At 45.2% G+C, this 19,535-nt stretch overlaps 1 protein-coding gene across 1 annotated transcript in view; it reads left to right on the plus strand.

Annotated features, from left to right (window-relative positions):
• Positions 1 to 19,535, plus strand: part of CAMTA1 (calmodulin binding transcription activator 1) — a 252,265-nt gene that overhangs the window by 118,766 nt on the left and 113,964 nt on the right. Inside the window, exon 5 of the mRNA XM_010005211.1 lies at positions 16,451 to 16,522. Within this exon, the coding sequence (XP_010003513.1) occupies positions 16,451 to 16,522 (72 nt within the window). The remainder of the gene's footprint in view (positions 1 to 16,450; positions 16,523 to 19,535) is intronic.

Consider the following 19,535-nt stretch of genomic DNA (forward strand, 5'->3'; position numbering starts at 1 on the left):
CAGGAATGGCTGCTGGAAAATGCACAGGGAGGACAGGAAGGCAATTTGTGTTTCTCTCAGAGCATTGAGTCTTTGTATGTGCCTTCTTGTAGGAGTTGGGGTGCACACCACAGGGGTCTTGTGAGGATGGGGCTGGGTGGGAGGTCCATAGGGCAGTTGCACAGGGGAATAGATGGCCAGAAATTGTCAGGGCTGGTGAGAACTGCAGTGCTGGCTGCTCTGGGCAGAAAGGGTCTCTTCCTGTCCTTTATCTCTTCCCCTCTAGCCTTTCAGAATATAATTAGGCTTTAGTTGTTTGTTAGGACAAATGTGCTGAAACATTATTTGTTGGTTAATTATGCTTAGTGGCAGGTTCCTTGTAAAACACTGAAGAAGTCACACCTTACTGGGGTGGCACAGTCAATATATAGAAAGCTACAAAAACTGCAGTTATCTCTGTACTTCATAAATACCTGTCTGCATTATTCTCTAAATGACTCCACTTCACATGCTGCTGCTGTCGTTGTGGTGAATCATTTAATGTACAACTTTGAGATGGTGACTTCTAAATTTAGGGCTTGGCTTCATGAAGCCTCCCCGAATGTCTGTGTGTGATCAAGAGCGATTTCTGCTCATGGGTGCAAGCAGCTGAGCTGGGCACTTCCATGTGCTCATCCCACTCACACGGGGGAGCTTTAGATTTTGTCTGAATCAATAGTGTGTGACTGTATAAACCCAGGGGTAAGAGGTACTTCACCAGCAAACCTCATCTTGCTAAGTCAGTGCCTTCTGCAAATAAAAATGGCTTTTTTTTTTGGTACATTCAGAGAAAAGAGAGTAAGATGAAGAGAATCCTTACAGCAAACCAGGTATGTGCACTAGCTGCAGGAAAGAATATTTTCATACAGGTGCCTGTGAAGTTGTGCAAGCCCAGGTATTTATTTGTGCTAGTTGCATTTTGCTTGGCAAGTTTAGGTGGTCTGATGGTTCTCCAACACCACTTTGTGTCCTTGTACCATTTATTGTGTGTCTTTAAGTTACCTGAGGGGAGTCTTACATTTCAAACTGGATCTGTACCCTTGGCAGTAGTAGTAATAGAAATAACAATTACATATTTGTAGAATTAATAATTAGATTTTTATCAATTTTTTTGTTTGCAAAGTGCATTACAACTGGTCTGTAATTAACTGCATACCTGTAATGATACAGAGCTGTACCAGAGACTACAGCAAGAGAATTACTGAAGCAGTTTAACTTCTGAGGGGCTGCTTTCCTTTCTTTCTCACTGGGGCAGCTGGTTTCAGTGCACCCCAACTTTGGGGTGCTGGGTTAGGTCAGGGACTGCCATCATCTTTTAACTGGGGGCCTGGAGGCAAGGAGGGTGCTGCCTGTAGAAACTCATATTGCACCTAACCCAACAAATCATGTCATGCAAATCCTGGGAAAACCTGGGGTTGGCTTTTCGGTGTCTGGATAGTGAGGTGCTGGAGCCACCTGGGCCGTGGTGACTCTCCAAAGCAGCAGGTCAGTGGCTGCTGCATGTCTTGACAATGCTCATGGAGCCCCGATGCAGCCCCAGCTGCTTTTTCCCAGTCACTGGTTTCCCTCAGTCCTTTTCCTGCTTAACCAGTTTTCTCCTTAGTTCTGTTTCCTTATCCACTCACTGAGTACATGTTACACTGGAGATGGTTCTACTGAGCTGGTTTATTAGCTTTTGGACTGTTTGTTGTAGATATATTTACTTAACAAGGTAAGCAATAAAGTAATGAGGCTGTAGCTGAGTGTTCCTGCATTTGCTGTAAGTATTAGAACCTGAAGAAGATCGTTTCAGTGGTGGAACATAACGCCCGTGGTCCACAGAAGGTGGTGTAGGACAGTGCCACCCTCAGAGCTGGGCAGGGAGGTGGCAAATGCATCCTCAGGGCTTAAATGCTTCCTGTCATTGACTCCCAGCTCTGCCTGTGGCCATGGAGTGAGGAAGCCTGCCAGAGGTTTTTCAGCTTTAACGTGGATATTTGGGAAGTAGGGCCAAAAAATGTTTGAATGATGCGTGAAAAGGTGCCTGAGGCTAGGCTTGGAGAGCAGCCCAGGACTGAGACCCTCAGCATAAGGGAAATCCACCCCTAGGTAAACATTTTGCTAGGAATTGCTCTGAGTTCACAGCCAATCTTGGACTTACGTAAGAATTAAGTTTTATCAAAAAAAGGTGTTACTCTATGTGCTGTAACAAAAAGACAGAAACAGGGTCATGTGTCCAATGGAGATTCATGAATGAAGACAAAACAGGTTTCTAAATATTTGTAGTATTGAGGCAATATCAAAGACTATGCACAGATGTGCAGAGTGCTATGAATGAATGAGTTTTGAAAGTATTACTGTGAAAGATCCAGAAATATTTGCATTAGAATCCTTTTAAGCACTTTTAAAGGAATTTTGTCAGGTTAATTGATTTTTTTTACTCTTGCATCTTCATCTGTTTCAACAATAATAGCCGGAAAGCATGGCTGTACTGAAGCCATCCTGCAGTTGTGTCTGCTGAAAGGCCTGCTTGGTCTGGCATGGTCACCTCTGCTGGTGCTGCCCATGGCCATTCTCCTCCATAGTCACAAAACAGTTTCAGTATTTTACAAGAACTCTGTCTGGTTAGAATAAGGTAATTGATACAAGCAATTTCAGTTCCCTTTAATATAACAGATCTCAAGTGTGAAACCTCCTAGTTAATGATCAGCATAAAATAAAAGTCTTAGTGTAAGTTCTCAGTTAATTTTACAGTTCAGTTGAAGTGAAAATATCATTAAACAGGGTAGCATTAAACTTCATCCTTGTTGGACCTCCCCTACTCTGCAAAGGAGACTTAAGTGGGTTGTCCCCACAGTGGCCATTGTGAGTTGGTTGCTCCCTGGTTCCCACTCCACGTGTCTGCAGAAGCAGGAGGGAGAGGAGGTTCAGCCACCAGCATCCTTGCTGACAGCACGGGCTCCAGGACAGGTCTGGTTTGTAGATCTGCAGGAAGAAACGTGATGAAGTAGCTATTTCTTGGTGCCACGTCACTCTCTCACCTGCTGTGTGTGTCACGTAGGGCAATACTCAGCCTGGTGCAGGTCAGAAGGATATCCCAGAGTACAATATCCCCCTGAATCCTGCAGGGATGCTCAGCTGATAGGCACAGTCAAATCCAGATTTAGCACAAGTCAGTCCCTGTGTTTTCCTTTACATCAGTAGAGAAACATTTTTATCCCAAATTAAATTTGCAAGCAAACCTTGAGACAGAGCGATGATGCCTGCATTTTATAAAGCAAACGGTGGCATCCTTAATACTAAAAAGGTAATGCCTAATTTATTAAGAGTGCATACTGAATTAAAAAAGAAATAACGCAGGTTTGAAGATAACCTCTTGCAGCTGTAGTCCTGTGCAGTTGCAGGCTGAAGCGGGGGAGCCCGGCGCGGGCAGCTCCTCTGGGAGCGCTCGCCACCAGCGGCGGAGCCAAGGAGCTTTGAAGGGTACGGAGCTGCACGGCTTCGTGCTGCTGACAAAGGACGGAGGATGTGGTTTCGGCTTCTCATCCCGCTTCCTTCTCTTCCTTCCAGCAAGTGCATGTGGTGATTGATTTTGTAGTGAGCCAGGTGAGAGCAGCTTCCTTCCTTGAGACAGGGAGGGAAATGGCCACGTTTGCTGTTTTTGACACCACACTGGGCTGTGAGCGAGGCTGGGTGTGTGCAGGGTCTCTCAGGGACTCTGCTCTCACACTGTCTTTCTACAGTCCAAAAGTTTTGCTCTTCTTGTGCGTGGCTCTGAACCCAGATCCATCTTGGGCACAACAGTGTCCTGGGCTGCGATGGTGCCACTCATGGTGCCCAGGAGAGCATCCCTGTCCTTCTCCCCAGCTGCTTTCACCTCAACGAGATAACGTCTTCATTAGCCACCCTGCTGGTAATCTGCTGCTGATGGAGACTAATAGAGAAAATATTTTCTAAACACTTCTGTATGCATTTCCATTAATCTGAGCTCAGAAAATTAATCTTGTGGGGTGACCTGCAAAAGGTGTTAATTGCAGCATCAGAGGAGAATTTGTCAAAAGTTTGAGGAGCAGCAGCAACAACCTCACGGAAGAGGCAGGAGTTTCAGAGGGAGTGTCCCTGTCCTTCAGACCCTTAAGCTTGGTGCAAAAAAAAAAATGTTTAATTTAAAAAGCTCTTTGATGAAGTGCAGCCTTGGCTCTGCAGGGGCTGTGTTCTTGCCCCTTCAGGTTCAGCATGGGATTAGAGAAGACTAAGTGAATAATTGAATTAATAGCCATCCCTAATACTGTATCCTTAAGACCACTCAGATGTTTGTTTGTTTTAGGTTTGGGGTTTTTTTTTGTTGGCTTGGTTGTTTTTACAGTTACCAACAATGAAATCTAGCATGAAAATGAAACTGTGCATGTTACATGAGTGACATTGGTGTGATGAAGATTTATTGTCCACTTTTACTTATTGAAAGCACACTTGGTAAATTCCTTGTGATTTGTAAACCTACAGGCAATGGATTAGATAAAAATGATGAATTGGGTAGCTGAGGGAACAGATTTCTGTCCACTCATGGGATTCATTTTTAATGACACTTATTGCGGTGTTTGTGTGTGGTTTGGGGAAGTGAGCAACCTAGAATTTTCTCTGTTTGCTTCTGCTTTTCCTTGAGTCTTAAACGTGAGTTGGTTTCAGTGACTGAGAAAATATTGCTTTTCGATTTTGTGCTGCAGCCAGCTTAAGTAAGACTCAGTGCACGGTCAGTCTCAATGAAGCATTTTATCTTGGCAGTAAACGACTATATGAACGTGTATTCATGCCTTTTCTCCTGAATGCTGAAAACCTTCTGTTTACAGAAATGAAACAAGCAGTGTTTAAATTTATGTATGTTGCTGTGAATCTTCCTGTGATCTGTTGGACACAATGAGCATCTGGACACCAGGAATTACATGTGAAAGTATTGATCTGCTTTTGAGCTATCTTTAGCCAGTGAAAACTGTAGAACGTGTTTGAAGTTTCTCTGTGTGTTTGTAAGAGGGGACTGCTCTCAAGGGCTGACATTTCACCATTTCAGTCTTGAGAAGAACTGAAATAGTAATTTCATTTTCAAGTAACATTTCAGTTCTCTCTCAGATGACATCCATAAGGATATCTGTGGATCTTGGGGAGCTGAGGATTCAGAGCAGCCCTCTGAAAGAGTATGGGTGGGGACACCAGGACCTCAGAGCTGCTCTTGAGGGACAGAGATATTTGTCCTGCTGCAAGTGGGTAGTACAGGAATGATGTGGAGATGCTGCTCTCCAGCAGTTTTGTTTCCTGGGCCAGCTGTGCTCATTCCTACAGAAGAACAGCCGTTTTCCAGAGCACCTTGGCTGCCAGAGCCAGGGCGAGGGGACAAACCTGTCGTGCTGTTGCGGCTCAAAGGGAAAAGTCTTTTCTGTTTGTTAATGAAGCTGTGATTCTGAGTTGCATTCAAGAAAAAAGTTGTTGGGATTGAGAAAAATGCTGTGCTGCTGTATCCTGTCAGACACTGAGAACCAGGGGAATGAAAAGAACAGACCTGGTGGCATAAAGCTTAAAAGCTTAAAGTTTTAAAAGTTTATGAAGTGTTGTGATCTTATTCAGTCACTGTCAGCCTAGAAGAAATATTTTGAATGTCTTAATTGGCTGTGATGGGGAAGACAGAAGATTCCCTCGGCGTGAGAAGGGGTGATGTACTAGAAGTGATTCAGCATTCTGTTTGTCAAATACCTCATTGGTGCTGTCTTGCTTATTTATTGAGAAAATATGCAGAAAGCACTTCAGAAGCGAAACTGTTGAAACTGCCAGCTAATCACTTGACTTTCACTGTCGATTGCCTGGGTCTCCTTCCCAATGTCCGTAGCCACAGCAGGACCCTGCAGCCCAGGAAGGACCTGAAGCCAGGGCAGTGCCCACAGCTGCTGTGACCCCTGAGCCATGAGGGCTGGATGCCCTCCAGGGATGGGGGAAGGGGGACGTGGGGCACTTGCAACCCTCAGTATGTGTGGGTCCCATCAATGCTGTTTGTTTGCATTTTCAGATTCTTAGCTAAAAAGTACCAAAGGCTGAAGAGGGATGGGTAAGATGCCATCCATGTGAGCAGAGTTTATAAGATTAATTTGTGTGAAGACTTGCATCTAGTTAATCCATAATTAATCAGCAAAGCCCACTGGTTCTATAATTGGATGCTAGTGACAAGTTAGTTAAAGCAAAATTAAATCCCTTCATGTCACATTTGTGCATTGGAGACGTTGCAGATCGTGTGCTGAGCTGATGGGCCTTTGCTGTGGGTCTCTGGTTGTTGCTGTTGCAGCCAGTCAGTTGGGGCAGTGTGGGACCATCTGCAGCAAATGGTGGGCACATGGACCTGGTGAGGTCCAGCTGAGGGTCTTGGGGCCACACAGTACCTGGTGCTATGTGGGCATTACATGGCAGGAATCTATGGTCTCCTGGACAGGAATGGTCTGTGCAGGGACAGCTCTTGGTGCAGCACTGCACCTTTTCTGCCCCCAGCTGAGCAGGAAGAAGGGGACCATCCAGACCTGAGGCCCAAGTTGCCTCTACCTTCAAGTCCCCGTCCACCTGAAAGAATGCAAATAAACTTCTTGTTGGCAATGGGTAGACAGATCCTCTTTAGGTATCTATACTTTAAATGCCAATAATAGAAATTACAATTGCCTTACAAACAAGAAGAAAATTTCCCCTTAGTTTGCAGTTTTTGCTTGAATTCTCCGTAATATCTCTAGGCATATGGAAGATACTTGTGTTTAGAGTGGTGTTTTCCTTCCTCAACAACTCTTCAGAAGGCAGAGCAGTAACTTGCAAAATCTCAGAGACAATGTCACCTCAGGAAGGTCTCTGAAATTCTGCCATTGTTCTCACAGAGGATACACTGCTCTGGTGTATCTTCTCGGACCAGACCTCTTCCAACATTCATTATCTGTCACAAAATGAGCTCTCCATTCTCTGATAAAAAAATAATACAGGTAAAACATTGACCTTTTTGCTGCTTATTGAATGTCAAAAACACTCAGCTATTTGTTGGTGGTGAACTTCAGTAAATTTAGGTACAGTAATCTTGATAAATTAATGTTTTGCTATTGAGGTTTTTGGGACAGGAATGAAATATTTATAAGTTGGTTGCAAGCAATGTAAGCTTACTGTTTGTACAGTGGTTTGTCCAGAAAGACGTTCTTAAATGCTTGTGCACTGTAGCTCCTGCCATTGCTTGTGAGCAATAGTGAAACTCTGAGGATTTTAAATTGGAATGGGAAGATTTAGTATTGGCATACACAGTAATTTAGTTTAGGTTGTGTAAATGCTTTTTAATTAAGGGATTCATTGGAAGGAGGTTTCAAGGTCAGGTCCTTTCAAGTTTTGTGTGCCCTTAGATTAAATTTTCAGAATTTGGGAGCTGCTGAACACCTTAAATGACTTCCTGAAATGGGAAAGAGAATTTCTGAAGCTCCCTTGATGGAGACAGATAGCCTTGCCACAACCCTGCTCTCTTTCCACTCAGTATTTTTGATGTTATAACACGAAATGTATGTGTATTTGGTACCTCAGTCCAGTCTCCACTAAGACCAGCTCAATAATCCTTTTTGTCTGGTGTTTCCTCAGATATAAACATATTTAGACCTCTACCTATCTTCATTAACTTCCACTGAATGTGTTCAGCCTCAGCCCCACTAACAGCTTAGGCAACCTACACAGACATTAATAGTTCATACAGGCTTGTATCTGATTTTCCATTTCTGTTGTAGCAGACATGATTAAAACCTTTGAGTAAAATTGTAGCTAAATCCTGTCAGAGCCTAGCCCATTATTTTTTTGTTCTCCTATTAGGATTTTAGGCATTTCTTTGACACATTTTTATTGCCAGATTAGGAGGAAAACACTTGACTTGTTTGCAACATTCTCATTATATTGTCTTTATAACACTTCTAAAAGAGAATAAATATAAAATAGGTCTGTATATTGTGGTCATATTTCAGTCTGACATTAATACACTCCATGATTTTCCAGCTCACAGTTCTTCTAACCCTGTGGTGACAGTCACCAAACCCTCCTACTTTGGGAAACGTGTGGGTGCACAAGCTGCTGGAGTCTGGGGGCTGTGCAGGGACCCAGGTAATGACTCTGTCCTGTAGATTTTATGTGGTCACTTGAGTAACTGCTGAGATGGTGCTGGGTTAGAAAAGCCTCTCATGGAGCCACAGCAGCCTTTGGTACCACTTGTCCTCCTGCTGACCCCGTGCGGCTGCCAGGGTCATCGGGATCCTTCCCAACAAGTCCCGGTTTCACATTCAGTTTGTCACCCAGATCTGCTCTTAATAACTACTTGCAAATGTGGAGTGTTTCATATTTAACAGGACGTTAAGCCATCCGTCTGTAAAGCTCCTGCCACATGGTTGATCCCAGGTCCAAATGGGACATCTGTTTGGTGCTGGAGGGGAGCCTTGCCTGGTTTGTCTCCAGCCCAGATCTCAGGCTGTGGTGGGCACAGAAGAGAGCAGGAGGTGGAAATAAGACCTATCCACCTCTCCCAGAACTTGGTCTCGTAAGGAAGCTTTGCAGTTTCAAATGAGTTGTTTAGTTACAATTTAAATTTCTTTGGCCTTGTTTTCTATGCTTTTGTTTATTTCTCTTTCTCTCCTATGTTAGTCACTAAATAGACAAGGTTTGTCTCTCCATCAATGTTTATAGTAAGTGTATTTGGTTACTATAAACTTTTTGCCTTATGTTTTTTTAAGACAAAGGAAATAGGCTCCTCTCCTTATACCATATCCAGCTGTTTAGCTGTGGACACCTGATCTGTTCATTTATTTTTCTGTCTCCATCCTTCCTCATTTCAGCATGCCTTGATTATGTGTCCAAGAGCTGGATGATCTCCCTTTGCTCTGGTGTTGTACGGTCGTCATGTGAAGCGGTATGTGAGCTGTGGCTGTGGGACCCTTTTGGGGCCCTCGTTACCCTCCAGGAAACATTCACCCATGTGGAGATGTGGTTACCCAGACACCTGTTTTGCTTGGAGAGAGTTCATCTTCCCAACTTACCCCTTCCCTCCATGCTGCCTGCACCTCCCTGCTCTTTTGGTCACTTGTAAATTTTGTTTGCAGCAATTCCCCATTTGTGTTCAGGTCACCGATGAAAAGATTTAATAGTGCTGGGCTTCGATTCCTGAAGAACTTGATCAGGAGACTCTGATCTTCATTTCCAGTGCGTGGCCATGATATGACGCTTGGCAGCAGGAGAGTTGTTGCTTATTTTGAAGCAATATTGACTAGTGTGTCCTTGAGGTGCTTGTTATCTTAACGTCCAGAGCTGTTCATGATGAATGCCTGCTTCTTTGTCATAGAGTTCAGGTAGATCTTAACTAAGAAGAGTGGTATTTCTGTAAACTTCTCTATAATGGAAGAGATGATGATATTATTCCTGAGATTCAGGTGTTTATAAATTGTTTTGGTTTTATCAAGTCATTCTGAAGATCCACAAGAACTTCTTCAGAGCAGCGTTCATACTTCAGGGCCTCTTTCAGAGCCCTTCCTCCTAGAGATCAATGATTTGTACTCAGTCTTGCGCTTACCCGTCATCTGGAGCATCTCCTGGGTCTCCAGAAAACCCTGGAGATTATTCTAGAGTATTCAAGATGTGGGGGTCCTTGTGGTAGAAGAAAGTGATGGGCAGGAGCTGCCCCAGAGCAGGACCTGCCTCGGAGCAGGATGCCACACCAGGTGTGTGGCTGGGTTACCATGGTCATCCCCCACAGGGATTTTTACGACTTAAGGTTTTTAATTTGGTATCAGGGAACTGGGTGGATAGTGTGAAGCCTTTTGTGTCAGATTAGGAGCAGGTTTAAACAGCGTTTCATGGCTAATTGGCCGTGACCAGTGGCCCTAAAGAAACTTCCAGCTCCTGGAGAGCTGGGCATCCCACTGGGGATCCCATGCACGGTTCCCACTTGAATTGTTCCTGAGGGAGAGGTGTGAAGTTTTCCTCCTGCATCTTACAAGTTTATCCCTATCCAGGCAGCATCCCTCCTGAACAGTTCTTACCTAGGCCAGGGTGATTAAGCACTTAAATTGATTAATCAGATTTCTTGTGATGAGAACTACTGTCATTCATTAATCTGAATGGGATTATAAATAAGAGCTGGCAGATAGGGGAGACAAACATGTTGACAGATAGACCTGCTGCTTTGAATACAAATTACACTGCTGCATCTGGAGGGTTTTCACTCCTGGCAGCCTTGGGATATAGCTTCCCTAAAGGTAAAATTAGACTGAGATTAAAGTATCCCCATATTAATAAAGAAATATGCATTTATGAACAGGCAGCTACTGCGAGTGGATGTGTGGGTCTGCATACCAATGATTTCATAGCAGGACCAGGCTGTGGATTTTGTTTCCTATGGAATTCATGAAAGATTTTATGAGGTTAGTTGTAGTCAAAACTCAAGGATAACTCAATTGCAAGTGTGTGGTTAATACCAATTTGAGCAGTAGTGGAGCAGGCTGGCATTGGCAGTTCCTGTTGGATCATCTCGCAGTTGACATCACAAATAAGCTGCAGGTAGATCAGGAGGGAAGTGCTGGAGGGGTTGGCAGCTGGTGGGCAGCACCAGGAAAGGCTCTGCTGAAACTCGGGCTTACACAAAGGCCTGGGATAGAACTGAGAGTCCTGGCAGGCCAGGAAGCACCATTGCTGACTTCGTGTTGTCATCATAATTGAATGCACTGCGTGACAGCCCTGCTGTGTTTGCAGTAACATTGTGGCATAACTTGTCCTTTGCGGTGAGTGTGGGGGAAAGTGCCAGGCGTGGGTTTGGCTGCCCAGCCGCTTCCCACTGGGAAAGGAGCTCCCCACCCTGAGATTCTGTGCAGGGAAGGTGGGAAACCTGTGTCCTGCTTCAAGGGAAGCAAAGGCAGCAAAGCGTTCATGGGGGTTGAGTGAGTGGTCTTGGGGTGAAGAGCCATAGTCTTTGTGGCAAGACTAGGGTAAAGAAGGGTGTGAGGACCAGACTGGGAGGGCAGAGGGATGGCAGTCAGGTGTACAGGCAGAAAATTTATGTTGTGGAATTCAGGGCACTGAAGATCAGTGCCCATATACAGAGATTTCTGCTAATTAGGCAATGTCATTGGAAGAATCATTTCCAATAGTAGGAAAGTTAATGCCTGCAATCCTTGGAGTGACTCAGAACTCCACAGAGGGAAAATAGGGTTTGGGAAAAAGAATGATTAAACATTTAAATATTTCATTAAATATTGAACATTTCAAAAATGCTTTCTAACAAGGCCCGAACAGAAAAATATTTGGTAACAAAAGCTACCAGAAGTGACAAGGTTCTGCAAAGAGTAGAGTTTGGCTTTAGATGGTGAGGCTCCTCCCTTGGTCAGCCATCAAACCAGATCCCTGGGCTCCATCTAATAACTGCTGGTGACATCACGGGCATCAGGCGTGTTTGAAACACGTCAGAAAAACAGCCATTAAGGTTAAAACCAAGATTCTTGCTCCAGACTGAAGGCCTGAGCTACAGTAGGTGTCCCAGTGCTGTAGCAGGGCACTGGGGTACTGTGGTCATGTCTGCTGCAGCCCCAACATGGAGCATTGGAGTCTCCTGGGTTTTGCAGCTGTGTAGAAATGTTAAGATGGTTTTTGAGATCTTCTCTCAGCACATAGGGACTGCTTGCCCAAACCAGCAAGCTCTGAGCAATTGCATACGTTTTGTTGACACGGCTAAAAGGCAAACCCTGCCAGCAGTGCAGATCACTCCAGTGCTGAGATCTGAGCACACTTTTTGTGCTTTGCTGAATCAAAGTTACTATCTGTAAGTGTTGGAGCAAAATCCAAACCTGGTGTCTGTGTTTCATTAAGATCAAGGGTGGTAAAACATGTTTAGCAGTGTTTTATTTGAAGATTTGCTGTGGTAACAGGAAATTTTGGATGCCTCCTTATGTTATGACACTTTTTTCCCTGTCTAGATCAAAATAAGGCCCCTGGGTGCAGGCTACCTGTCCCCTGAGTGGTTCCTTGGCACTGCAGGGTTCAGCCATGGTTACAGCTCCCTGAACCAGGGCTGATCTGTACAGAGAAACATTGAGGTTTGTTTCTTGTCGCGTCCCCATCACCTTGGTGTCATCGAGCATCACTTCACCCTGTGAGAGCTGCCAGAATCCTGCTCTCTGCTCGCTCAGCCAGCCCCTGTTGTCACTTCCCCCTCCCCAGCTGCAGCTCACTGCTGGGGGAGGAAAAGTGAGATTGATGGCATCAGGTTCCCTGTGCGTGGTGTTGGCATCGAGTCAGGGGGTTTTATAGCAGCACGTTGGCTTTTCTTGCTGAATTTTGATTAATGGAGCAGGCGGGAGCTGCTGCTGTCTCCCAGCTCTGGCGGCTGACAGGGGTGAGCCTAATCTGATGTTTAAATGGATTTGGAATGTGTCCGTAGTTTTGGCATCCCTGTCCTGAAGGAAGGACCATCTGCTGCAAGATAACCCGATCTTGGAGGGTGCTTACTCAGGGCTGTTTGAAAAGAGAGGTGACACACATAAAATTTGAGGGCTTTCCCCAGTGCTTGCTAATTTGGTGGCAAAGAGGCGGCTCATGCTAGAGACCTGAGGTTTTCCCTTGCCTTGTTTTTCCAATCATGCTCTGCCCTGTCAGAGAAGATCACCAGATAGTGTCATGAGTACTTGTCACAGATGCAGAAGGAAAATAGCTCCTACACGTAAAACAAATGTGTTACTACAAGCAGCTAACAAACTTCTCTGGTCATTATTTGTATCAGATGCAGAGAAGTCAGTTGCAAGAAGATGGGAAATGATTCTTCTAAGGAGCAAGGAGCTCACTCCATCCCTGCCTCCCCTTAAGCCTGTGGGCAGAGGGCACAGGCTTTTCTTCCAAGATAACCCATGTGGATCCTGCTTGTGATGTCTGCATGCTGCTGGGCTATTGGAAGTGGAATCCTTGCACCATAAAATTACTCAAGAATATTTTAATAATTTAGAGCCACAGGTCTTACATGGTTTGTTCTCTAAAGATTGATTTAGCTTCTTATTAAGGGAATTGGGATTTCAGTGTGAGAATCTGAACAAAATCTAGGCAGTTTTTATTTTTTTTTTAAATATCCACTAGTGTAACTCACCAGGGAGAAAAATTTCAAAGCCTGTCCAACCCTATCTTGAATTTTTTATTCTTTTGCTTGCCTATTTCCATTCCCAAGGTGTTCTTGTTAAGGAAGAACACCTCAGCATTATTGTATTATTTTTAAATAAGCCACAATCACTTTAAGGAGTTCAGGGTAAAAAAATCCACTAATACTTTGCTCCCCCCCCTCTGGTTTTCAGAAGTTTGATAATGCAAGATGTAGGCTGCATGTAAATGGAAGGGTAGGCAGCTGTAATTGCACAGCTCTCTCCCTCTGTCCAGGGAAGGCCCTTTTTTTCTTTAATTATCCATCGATTTTAAAAAGATGCAAGACGAAGTGGAGCTGACAGGGCCCTGGCTCTCATGGAGCAAGGAAGGTGCTTATACCCCACTATGGCAGTGGGTACAGGAGCCATCCCTGAGAGCCAGGGTCTGTGTCCCTTGGCCATGGCCACTTGGAGCTTCTCTGGGGACTGATGCAGATCCCACTCTGTGCAGCTCCCGTGGGAGCTCAGGTCTCGGCTCTACTCTCAAACCAGACATTGATAACCTGCTGAAGTGGAGTTTCTCCTCAGAAATGCCATTTCTTTTCTCCTGGAGATTTTGTGAACTTGAAAGAGAATCATGAAAAAAAATGCTCTCCCCTGTCCAGCCCATTAATTCAGCCTGCTCAGGACAGAATTAACCTTGGCAAGCCTTCCAGAGGAGAGAGTCATTCTAACCTTAAAAATCTGCTGATTAAAGCTGGTTTCAGGAATTCGATTTCACTTAATGCGTTGGCTGAGTGCCCAGCCTGGCATTAACATAGCCACAGACACACAGGCCTCTGCATTTCACCTCCCCAGTGGAAAAAAAAAAAAAAAAAAAGAAAACCTGGCTAATGAAACCCCTTTTGCCTGCTTTGAGCAAGAATTCATTTTAAAGGCTGCTTTACCTCAAGGCATTAAGTGTGCCCTGGTTACCTGTCTTCTAAGGCCAGCCAGTGGGTAATTCTGTTCTCCTAATTAGTTTCAGCACCGTGTGTTGAGCCATTGCCCACAGGGCACTTGGTGCCCTGGCTGGGTGGGGGGCAGAGGGTTCATCGTGTCGGAGCCCCCAAACATCCCCCTGCACTCTCTGCCTGTGAACCCACCCTGCCACCAGCCCTGAGATTGTGTGTCAGCTAACAGTGCTTTACTCATTAACCTTGGAAATGAAGCTCAGCTTTCTAAGGTTTCTATTTCTATCTTAAACATTTTTAATGCCTTTTTATCTGAAAATTAATGTAGTTTTTATTGCCACCATCGCTCCTCTTTACTCCAGGGTTTCCTGGGTGTTTCTCCCCCTGTGGTGCAGCCTTGTTATCTCTGGGTGCACACACTGTGCCCCCCCACTACTGTCACTGCAAGGCCAGGGGCTTGCTTGCACGTGGGTCTCCTTCACCCCAGCTGATCCAGTTAGAACATCCAGCCCCAAAAAGTCAACCTAGAAAGATATTCTCATGTTGAGCAACAGGAGAGGAAAAAAGAAAGATGAAAAAATCACCTCTGTGTTTTGGTTGCTTTGTTCGTTCTCTAAAGAACCGCTAGGATTTTCTGAACGGTTTGCTGAAATGTTGAAAACCGGTTTCACAGAGGTTGGATTCTTTTATGTAATTCATTATTGACACCTCTGGAATTATATGCGAGACGGATCTGGAGACAGCAGCTTTCCTACCTGCTAAATGCAGCAAGCTCCAAGGAGCTCAGCCTTAGTGCTTGTCATTCTTTTTTGGTTAATCACGGTGAAGTTTCGATCGACTTCACAGCAGAGCGGGGTTGTGAGGCAGGCGGGGTGTGCTGATATATGCTGATAGATATTGAGATATATGTATATATATATTGCATGGGGGGCTATGGGCGTTCTTTGCTGTTGCGGAGGCTCCTCAAGTGACGGGCTCTGGAGCAGCTTTCCCATCCCTGCTGGGAGCTGATGGGATGGAAGATGCGGCACCTTTTCCGCTTTTGGAAGCTCTGGGACCAGCTCTGAGTCAGCAGAACTGAACATTAAAGACCTTTAACCAGGCCCTGGTGCTGTGCAGCTGGGAGTTGCTGTCAGGGATTATCCTAAACCAACAGCGTCTGCTTTTCCCCAGGCCAAGTGGTGGGATTTAAATGTTAAGCTTTTCTTTGGATTTTTTTTTTGCGGGGTTTATTCCCTTCTATTTTTTACTCCCTGTTTTGTGTGTGTGTGTGTAATGTATGCTGACATATTTGAACCCACTATTAATCTTTGTCATTTGTATTTTAAAAATAACCTGGTGGTACCAGCCAGCAGCCCTTAAATCCATTTTAATTCAGGGTGACCCTGTGAGCGGTGCCCGGGGGCGGAGGTGCAGCTCCGGTATGCCCTGTGCTGGGATAACGTGTCACCAGCATGGTCACCCCCTCCAGCCCTGTCCGACTTCCGTGAAATTCCTCTTAAAAATCCCCTGCAGTTGGATTTATTTGTCCTTTCCTTCTGTAACAGCAGAATACTGGTGTTCTTAAAATCCATGAGGCCCACCATCCTCAGGGAAGAACACTGCGAGCAGATTGCGTGGCTGTTGCAATCTTGCATTTAAGGAAAACTAATCACCTTCTCTATGGGAGGGTGTATCATTTCACACACACCCATCCCCCCAGCCAGCAGGGTCAGAAAATATTATTACTTCCTTAATAATAAACTAATCTTGTGGACAGGAATTGTACCAGGATCTTTTAAATGAAAACCAGTTTTGTGTGTTTGCACTGGGCTTAGCTGCCAACTGACAGCAGTGTTGAAAAGTTTTAGCATACTGGAAATTTTATTTTTTTCCTGCAGAAAGAATTCCTCAGCCTTACCAATTTCAGTTAATCTGAGAAGCAGTGTTCATCTAAAATACATATTAAAAAAAACCCCAAACACAGAGAAGAAAATAAAGCAACTGTATTTTGGCATTTTGCTGTATAAAATACTTGACAGCAATTTTTTCACTTTACAACCACTTTCTTTTCAGTTTACATTCCCAGGTAATAAACCATGGAAAAGAGATGTTTGTGTTATGTTCTTTAAAAAATAAAAATATGTTGAAGCAAAGATTTAAGTGCAGCTGATCGAACCCCACTCTATGCTGAACCATAGTAATGCTTAAAAAACATGTTGGGGTGCTCTGATCTGGTGCTGAGTGGTTACCAGCCCTGGACCAACTTCCGAAACAATGTTCTCCGATGGCTGCTGCTGGTCCCATCCCTGGTGCTGCCTCCTCAGGAGATGGCTTCCTTCACTAACCCCACTCTGTTTTCTCTTTTTGTTTCCTTAGTGCTTGTACGGCTGCTACGTCCATTCCTCCATCATCCCCACGTTTCACAGAAGGTGCTACTGGCTTCTGCAGGTAGGATGGCGGGCGGTCCCTCAGCTGGGGGAGTTGGCTGGGAGGTTGGCGGCTTCTTCCTCCAGTGCTTTGGGGGGATTTTTCTCCGATGGTGATGGGGATTTCCTTAGTTGCATGTCTCTGTTCAAGTTATGGTACATGCTCTCTGGATGGGTTTCTAGCAAATACAGAGCTGATGACAGCTCAAACATTTCCTCAACCAAGAGTTGGCCCAAGTGAGATTTTTTTAAGGTTTTCAGTTGTTTTCCCCTTCTGAAGCGAGGTGGCACTGAAGCCAACTGTCGTGCTGGCGCATGGTGGTGTGGGGAGGAATCGGTCCTGTGGCTGTGTTGGAACTCCAGTGGGGAGTTTGGTCTCAAGGGAGGGTTGTTTTTTTTTTGTCACTCAGTGATTTTTCTTCTGACTGTTGTGGCCACAGTGAAGCCTTGGAGGAGTCAAGTGGTCCCCCCAGGGCTCCTGCACTGCTATGGGTGTGCTCAGCTTCATGTGTGGGAATTTGCCTGGAGTGGATGTTTGCTGGATCATTTATATTATTGACTGGTTATTCTTGCTTACAAAGTGGAAGCAATTTGTTTTCTTTTGTTAGAAAACAGCATTTGACACATACAGTAATAATATTATTGTTTTAAAGATTAAACCCCTGCAGTCTTGAAAACAAACAGGTCTGAGGAAAGTGACATCTGTTTCAACAAGCAAGTGGAAAATAATTCCTTTTTCCCCCTTAGTTTTGTAATTGCACTTCAATATTAAAAAAGAAGCTGTAGTGAAAGGGAACATGCACAAAACATCACTGTCCTCTGTGATGTTTGTGTGTGTCTCAGCTATGTTTGCATCCTCTGCATATAACTGCCAGGTGCAAGCACAGGGAAACATGCTTCTCTGCAGTGGTAGGAGCAGCATTTCAGCTCCAGGGAGCAAAGCGGTGACTCCTCAGAGCCCTCACACCGCAGACATTGAGTGCCTTTCGCCACAGCCCCTCGCGGTTCTGGCCTGTGTCTGTGCTGGGCTGATGCTGCAGGAGGGGCAGCGGGGTGGAGGTGCACCTAAAGAAGGCATTGCTCCGTCAGTGCTCCCAACCCAGGCAAACCTCTCTGTGCACCCAGGCAGCCGCTCGCCTCGCTCAGCCTGTCCCGGTCCTGTGACAGATGGTGGCATCCTCCCTCCACCTGGGAGCTCATGGAGGTGCCGATGCTGCATGTGGCTGTGGGCTGGCCAGCCTGTGCTTCTGCCCCCAGAGATTCTCCCCTCACAGGTCATCCCTCTTTCAGCCTGAGCTTTGTATTTTTTTGTTGTTGCTGATACTTGGAGGTACTGCTGGACTTGGCTGTTGTGGCAGTTAGTGAGCTGAGACCTAATGAGCTGCACTGCAGCACCATGGCACCTTAATACCTGCACCCTAAGCTCTGGCTCCTTTGTTTTCAGAGGGTCTGTGTCGACATTTAGGTGTCTTCTTTGCCCTGCTAATTGCTTTGAATTGAAATGAATGGATGTGAAGTACATCTCTTACGGCTTGTTTATAAAATGTAGTGCAGGACATCTCATTGTGGATGTCACATACTGGTGTTCAGACTCAAGGACACGTCGTGCCTTTGCTGTGGGAGGAATAGGGGTCTGTGATTCACGACAGCATCTCCCCGGCACAAATGGGCATCCTTCAGTCATGCTCTCAAGGTTATGCAGCCAGGGAGGAAAGAGCTGGCCAAGAATAGATGACGCTTTTCTCACATCTGCACAACATTTCTGTTCAGTTCCACAGTGAGACCAGAGAGAGGGAGCAAGGGAATTTGTGCACATGCTTCAGAGTCTTCCACTAAAACACCACAAAATGAATGACTTTGATACTCTGAAACAGGTACAGACAGGGCAATGTTTAACATTAACCTCCCACAAAATGTTTACCTTTTTAGTTTACAGAGGCAAAAGGGTGATTTTTACTTTTTTTAGAGAGTTATGTCATACCTTCCTGGGACACAGAGCTCTGCCTGCGAGTCTATGGTCAATAAGAAGTAAATGCAATTAGTCTGCAATGCTGCCTGTGTTTTATGGGATGATCTTCTTCCAAATCCTATTGTCAGGTTAGATATTGATTAAAAATCCCCATGCAATTGTTCTCGATCTTTTCTGACTAGCTTCTGCAGCATCAAGGCCAAGACTCAAACCAGTCAGAGCCCAGCGGTCTCTCTTGTGCATTTCTGCTGCGCTGTAGCCGTTAATTATCTGGCGGCATCTGATGTCTTACTTAAACAACTTTGTGTTGTCGTTTATGATTGACAGAACATGCCTTCTCCCTGCAGGCTGGGCAAAGGGATAAGAAATGGAAACCAGTCAGCGTGACCCACCAGTGGGCAGAGTGCTCTGGGACCAGTAGTTCTGCTGCATGGGCAGGGGCTGTGGCCGTGACAGTGGCCATGGGCTTGCACTGAACTGAGGGTCCTTCTCTCTGTTCTGAAGGGGTTTTACCTTTTGAGACATTTCAAGCTTTTTTTGATAATGGATTTTAAATGCTGCCTTAGCCCAAACACCTTAAATATTTTTGATAGATGTAATTGCTGAGGAAGTGTTGAGGTGTCTCTGCAGGAGACAGTCCAGCCCTGGGTTCTGGCAGCTCTTATGGACCCCTTGGAGCTGAGGAGAGGGATGGTAGCCAAGATGGTGGGGGTGCTTTTCTATATTGGGTTTTCATACTTTTTTGTCAGCTTTATGATTTCTGGAGATACAGAATCATGCTCTGAGTGAGAGACAGAGGAAAGGACAGGGCTAAGTATGTATCTGACCTCTGCAAGGGGTGCTGGGGAGGACCCCTCAGTAGCAGTTTTCTAACTATTTTTTTGCATTACCTGGTAGCCTCCTGAAAGCAGAAGTGCCCGAGCTGTTCCCAGTTAGTCAAGTGCAGAGCAGTGCTGCTGGAGCCTTTTTTTTTTTTTTTACGTGTAAGTGATGGCAGGTCCCAGACTCCTGGGAAGACTTCAGCACACAGGCACCACCCAGGTTTGTTGATTTGTCTACCAGCAGG

Source organism: Chaetura pelagica, unplaced genomic scaffold (assembly GCF_000747805.2).
Source record: "Chaetura pelagica isolate M959 unplaced genomic scaffold, ChaPel_1.0 scaffold159, whole genome shotgun sequence".
Lineage (NCBI taxonomy): Eukaryota > Metazoa > Chordata > Aves > Apodiformes > Apodidae > Chaetura > Chaetura pelagica.